The sequence below is a fragment of the Etheostoma spectabile genome, chromosome 10 (genome assembly GCF_008692095.1).
Source record: "Etheostoma spectabile isolate EspeVRDwgs_2016 chromosome 10, UIUC_Espe_1.0, whole genome shotgun sequence".
Lineage (NCBI taxonomy): Eukaryota > Metazoa > Chordata > Actinopteri > Perciformes > Percidae > Etheostoma > Etheostoma spectabile.
This window is the reverse complement of record NC_045742.1, coordinates 9,399,170-9,405,965: the sequence shown is the minus strand read 5'-3', so window position 1 is coordinate 9,405,965 and position 6,796 is coordinate 9,399,170. Positions and strand designations below refer to the sequence as shown.

The 6,796-nt window shown below is 39.4% G+C and overlaps 1 protein-coding gene across 2 annotated transcripts in view; it reads right to left on the bottom strand.

Moving 5' to 3' along the window:
* LOC116696903 (C-terminal-binding protein 1) overlaps positions 1-6,796 on the bottom strand; it is a 27,494-nt gene that overhangs the window by 13,627 nt on the left and 7,071 nt on the right. For both annotated transcript variants that reach the window (XM_032528156.1, XM_032528157.1), the window contains exons 2-3: positions 2,700-2,854; positions 913-1,057 (exon numbers count right to left, since the gene is read on the bottom strand). In XM_032528156.1, coding sequence (XP_032384047.1) covers positions 913-1,057; positions 2,700-2,854 — 300 coding nt within the window. The remainder of the gene's footprint in view (positions 1-912; positions 1,058-2,699; positions 2,855-6,796) is intronic.

The window sequence follows — 6,796 nt, the reverse complement described above, 5'->3', positions numbered from 1 at the left end:
TGACAATGGTGAGTTATTTTAAGCCAAGAGAGGGGGCTGTAAATTGGGATGAGAGGAGCGTGAGTTAGCAGTGGGATTAGCGATTGTTGCCGTAATTCGAAGCCAATAAAGTGTGTATTTTAGTTGGGTGGAAAAGTACGTTGAGGTTGTGGAATTTTTAGCGGTTCCTACTGTAATTCTACAGTCCTGTGTTGTCTGATTTCACTGTGATAGCAACTCTTCCCAGCTCCAAGTAGGGAATGAAGGGGAGAGTCTGGTGTGTGTCTCTCCCGTGGTCTCTCCAAATGACACACACACGGTTGCTGAATAAAACTCCCACGGAACAATGTTGGCATCACTTAATCCTATGACCAGTGTTCATAACAGCTACCATATGCACACGGATAGCCTACAACTCAGCTATTTGCAGCTTCCTAAATACAGTGGCAAACAGTTTTATAGAGGAGGCCTTTGCATTTTCCATTTGGCCCCACAAATTTGCTTAGCTATAGTTGCAAGCACATACAGAGCAACGTGTTTACACTTTCAACGTGTATGGCAATATTTCAGCTAAGTCACAGTTAAAAGATGCAAAACAAGAAAAAAAGTTGAAAACTTACAGTTTTCTTCAAGCATTGCTATTGGGGGAGGGGCAGTGCATGGTCTGCACGTGAGCTGCAGCATCTCCGACAACACAGAGCTGCCCGTGTGGACACTTGTCTGTAAATAATGCCGAATGCAGCAGCCGCGTATCGACCAATGCCGATACATATAAAAAACTCAAATATCGGCCGATAAATTGGTCAATTACTACTTAACACGTATTGACATTGTAACAGTTAAGCAGAACGGTGCAGCACGTGGCCAGTACAGCTCTCACTTTGTGTGTCTGTGCGTGTGTGTGAGTCTGTGTCTGTGTCTGTGTGTTCTCACCCAGTTCCCCGGCAGATTTGATGTCAATGTTATCATAGCCACTACCGATGCGTACGATGATGCGCAGAGCTTTAAACTTTTCTAGGTCTTCTCTCATCAGAGTAATGGTGTGGTACATCAGAGCGCCTACAGCTTCATTCAGCACCTGCACACAGACAATTTTAGTTATTTAAATCACAGATATGTAGCAATATGTGCTTGTGTGTGTATGTGAAACATCTAAGTTTGTGCAGCTTTACTTAACCTGTGTGTTTGTAGAATAACAAGGATTGTGCTTTAATAACGCAACAGTACATATGGACAAAATATAAAGGTCGAGTTATAAGCATGTGTTTGTGTAGATGTGAACACAAGTGGAAATTACTTTGAGTGAGCAACCAGTCAGCAACCAGTTCACAGTCACAGTGTTTCCATAAACTCAGTATTCTTCAAATTAGTTTTTTCTCCAGGAAATGCTGTTCATATCGTTCTCACATCCTGTTCTTTTAATATCCCTGCGAGCATGGAATGACTGCTTTTCCTGAATATTACCATGGAAACTAAATTTTCGTAACCACAGGAATTGAGAGTAGGTGTCTCTGCATCTAACAAAACTGCCTAATATCAACAGGAATCTTACTCACATGGGCTCCTCACTGGCTCCTACTCAGGATGAAATATGAAATATAATGACTCAAAAGCATATCATAAATTGATCATCTCACAGAATGGGAATATGTGATGTGTGAGGAAACCAGTTAAGACATCTTTTAATTGGTTCTCAGTTAATCTTACAATCTTTTACTAACATTGCTAGCCCTCCTCCTCATGTGTGTAAGAGATAATAAAAAGGGGGTTCAATTACAATAAAGAAGCCCTTTTAATTACACAATGAGGTGGCTGTTTACTAGAGAGCCAGAGAGACAGAAAGGAAGATAGTGAACGAGGGTGAGCCATCTGTTTCTTCCACTCTGTGGCCTACTGAGCGTGCGCTCACAGAGAGAGTGTGCCTGGCAGACTCCCAGAACGAGACGTAACCCTGCCAGACATACAAACCTACTTACAATCTATAGTGGCTGTGGCAAGCTCTAAGCCTGACCCACATTTTAAGTTTGTTCTCTTCTTTCATTTTCTTTCCTTATTTTTCTTTTACTTTTCTTTTTCTTAGTCATGGTGTTTTTTATTTAGATTTCTTTTTAAATGGGTTTTGAATACTTTATGTATTATAGGGGAAAGGGAAGGTAGTCTTTTAATGTCTGAAGAAGAATGGGAAAGTTTATGTATACTACAATGGGGAACAACATGTTCAAATACATGGCGAGAATATAGCTGGAAAAATGTATCCAGATTTTTTTTTTATAACACCGTTACAACAACAAACACAAATACCTAGCACAGCCTGCTGGAGGGCCTGTGGAACAAATGAGGCCCATCACTTTCATGTCTCCTGGGATGGCCCAGTACTAACTGCATACTGTTCAGTTGTGATGAGCACTGCTGCTCATGTTAAAAACCCACTTCTACCATTGTTCATTTCATGCAAATTGATGTTGCTCTCCATTATGTAAAACATACTTACTCACCAGAAAATTTTTAGCAGCACTAAAAAAAAAACAACCCATCTATCTATACTACCATCTATCAATTTCAGCAAAGGTAAAAGCATTATGGAACTGCTTGCTGAATCCCTTACCCCTTATATGATCGTTGCATTTATTAGAATACATCAAGATAACAATATTCCCGGGGCAGGTTATGATCTTACTTACAGTGCATACGTATGTACATGATCTAATGAAGTGTAATACCTTCTCGTGGATCTCCTGTGTAGACTGAGCGTCACAAAAGGCCACTGTTGCTACATCTTTTAGGATGGGCATCTCCACAGTGCAGTCTCGCCCATCCAGCAGCGCCACCAGTGGGCGCGGATGCATGGGCCCATTCATAATGGGTGGCCTGATGCCTACACAACAAAGAAAAAGAAAGAAAAAGTGTCAGATGTGTAAAACAAAAGTGGCAATGAAGAAGATGGAAAATACAAATACAAGTCTTCATTGTCAGAGGCAGTGTAGTTATCAGCACATTTTTACACCTACACAACAGCAATCTCCCACAGAGTAATTAGAAGTCTTGTATTGGGGGAAAAAAGGTAATTTATTACTACAGGCCTGCATTAATTTGAGGGCTCATATCTTCCAGCATTTCTTGTGGTCAGTTATAAAATCTAAAACTGAACATGATATGCTATTTCTCCTGGGAACAGATGATGTCCTGCTTCATCTGCATCCCATAATGTTTTTGCTCCGGGCTGATACAGTTGCTACGGCAACCGTGGAACAGTAAACATGGAGGATAACAAATCTCCAAGAACAACTCGTCGTTTTTTACAGCTGTTTGTCTTACTTTTTGAAGGTTTTATTGCTCCAGTTTACTTGTTACAAACTTTCTGATGAAGTTTGCTGACTCTTTGAAAGACTGGTAGAAAATAGTAAAGAGTAGGATAAAAAACATGCCCCTGAAAAGTGCCCTCAAACGTTCAGTATATCCCTGTAGTATTAAGATAAGGAACCAAAGAACACAATCATAATGAGCATACCTTTGTATTTCATCCTGTTCAAAGTCAGACTTGACCAGAACACAACTGAGCATGCAGCCTGAAGCTCTAGATTATGTCTTAATGGTCTCTTAAGCAGCATATCTTGGTTGAAATTGAATGTTAAATTATGACAACATGGAACAAAAATGTGATATGTCACAGCTCAAAAACCATCAAAATGTCACTGAAAATGATAAATCGGTAGATATGGATTAGGAGGTACAGCAGTTCAGGAGATGGTAAAATATGTATCATGAGAGACAGCCAGTATTTTAAATCTGACTGAACTCTGTCGATAAAAGAGGGAACCCGTTTTATTAAATCATCTCTTCAGATTAAACCATTACCCTGAGAGTGCTGCCAGGCCTCAAAGGAGAATAAGTGGCATTTAACAAGGCAGATATGCCTGACAACCCCACTAGTGGGCTGTTGCTGTGGTTTAACAAGAGCAGCGGTCCATGGGAGTTGCATTTATTAGTTTTCCTACTATTTCCTCCCTCTGCAATCTGCTTGGATCTTTTGGTTTATCTCTCCTTTCAGGTAACTGAAGGGTTAATAATTCCAGATCAATGACAGACAGACTGAGAACAAAGACATCTGAAAGACAGACACAAATCTAAGGCTGTGTATGTAATTGGGTCTCCTTAATGTGTAAAGTTTTGACAGCGCTCTAAAACACTGTAGATGAAATAAGTGCAGAGTTATGCTTGTTATTGCTGATGCTAACTGTACCCATCACTCATCCCTGACTTTTTTCTCCATCTGAGACATGCAGGCTGACATCTCATATAAGAAACCCCGTCTGTCATTTCACTCAAAAATATTCCCCCGTAACAAAGAAATTGCGAGATGAATACACAATTGGCATTCCTTCAGTTTGAGACGGTTTTCCAGTTGCATGGGCTAACATCATGAGAAAGTAGCATTCTACATTGTTTTGGATGCCAAGGATCTCTGAAACTCAGACAGAAGCTTGGCAGCTCCAAACCCTTAAATTAGATTGGAAACCTGGGTAGGGTAACTGAGAACTTAACAGCTATCATTATGTAGCCCCTAAGCCACATAAATTAAATTAAAGGAAAAATCCCTTCCGGAATCCTACCTTTTCTACCAGCATATAGCATATAACATATCATACATCACATTTATTTCTGTTTTACAATGCTTTCTAGTTGTGTTCTTGTCATGAAGCTTTGTACTTTACCGGTTTTCTTGTACTTCATCTATAATATACTTTATTATATAGTTTATTTCTACTTTATTTACTGAGTTCACGTTTCCCTGAATGCCCTTTCACAATCTTCAGAAAAGACGTGTTAACGTGATGCATGATAAAAATGCACAGGGATTTTCTGGTTTATTAAATCCCTTTTGCAAATGCAGCATGACTTGTGGTTAAATGAAAGAGACATTTGAATCTGTCTCTGCAATCAATCGATTTCTTCTGGTATGACTGTTAAGCATTGGTGCAAAATAGTTTAGCGAGACACCACTACTTTTTGATTTTGGAGGCCTGGCATCACTGTTTTAAATAGCAACATGTTTTACAGCTGATAAAACAATTGTTGTTGCATGGACATGATGTCACATCATCTACATTTAGCCAGTTACTAGTCACTGTTATTTTTAGGAAATGTTCCTTATATCCGCTCCGTTGGTGCAGCTCAGTGACCAGAAGGTGGGGACTGTGCTGTACTGGGCACCTCCCAGGACTGAATATAGATATATAAAGTATAACTTCTACAACAAGCAGGAAAGTACTGAAAAAAATAGCATGCAATAAACTTCCCAGGGCAGATGTAGATGGAGGATTGTTCTTTTTTTGTCAAAAGAAAAATCTAAAAAGATTTAATGGGGTGAACCGACTCAGTGGTTTTCTCTGTTTTTCAGTGAGTCAGTGTGCATGCATGGGTAAATAATGTATACGGTGCTTACTGGACATGCATGTATGGTTCATGCTCCAGTGCGCTCCAGTGTTCAGGGGTTTGGCTGTAATAGAAATGTATTCAGAATCTGGTAAAAGGGTTTGTTATATATTTTACATTTGAAACGTATTTAGATTTGATGGACTTTTTTTGGTGAGAATACTTTAAAAATAACTCACTGCTTATTTACAATGATGAGCTATTTTTAAACCTGCATCCACATACTTCCTGCATGTATCAGACAGCAGTAGAGCAGAGCGTGGGAGAGTACACAAAGAGCCATGTTACTGTAACCATAGAGTATTGGTACATACATTTAATATCACAAATTTGATATTTGCACCTCAATTTGTAGTTGTAGGTGGATGTAGTGGTTCCATATTGTTTTAGTTGCAGAGATTTACAGGTTTGACCACTGTTAGCAAATTAGAAATGTATTTATATACTTATTATAAGCACCTGTATTGTATCATTGTTAAGGATAACAGTGTGAGCTAAATGCCTAAAATCTTGGTTTTGCTTACAGCATTTCATAGTACTGACAACTTGAACCTTAGTATATGAAGATAACAGCTCTCACTATGTGCTTCAACTGTTAAAAAAAATCTAAAGGATGATGAACACTATTAATTTAAAGCACTTTGATGTTGCAGAGAAGCAAAGACAACCCACTTCTTGGCACAATCAGTTGCTCAATTTCTGTATTGTCTTCTTAGCCTCTTTGTCAGATTGCAGCATGAAACCTGATCTGATGAAGCAGCCCCCTCAGCACAGTAAGACCAATAAGGTGAAACTTAAATCCTGCTCACAATGCCTTATGTGAGCTGGCTAAACATTAGCTTTCCATAATAGGATTTGCCTGGAGGCCATTGCACTTACACGTCAATACAAAATCAATGGTGCATTGCTGAGAAATTGGAATTCAACAACAGCAAAAAGTACTTTCAAGCCTTCAACACAACCGCCATTGTAACTCAGATGCAATCAGAAGTAGCACACTCGCCTGTAGGCGCTGCGCTCTACTGTATATTGGCCTAATAACTTTTTTTTAAAGCTTTCATTTAAGCAGCAACTAAAGGGAATAAAGCATGATTTAGTGATGTCATGTGTAATTAAGTAGGCATGATGTTCACTTGCACAAAATAAGGAAAATTGGTTGGTAGTTGTTAAGCAGAGTTTTTGGAAAGTAACAGAGATTCCAGACATTTCTCTGACTCACACTCGGTCAGAATGAGGGAGGAAATAGCTTTCATTCCAGCACCAAGCATGACCTTGGGAGGTCCAGCAGCACTACTGACTGCTGAGTAGTACTAGATGATAAAACACCATCCTTTCTATCTGTGTCTCCCCAACACACACACACACACACACACACACACACACA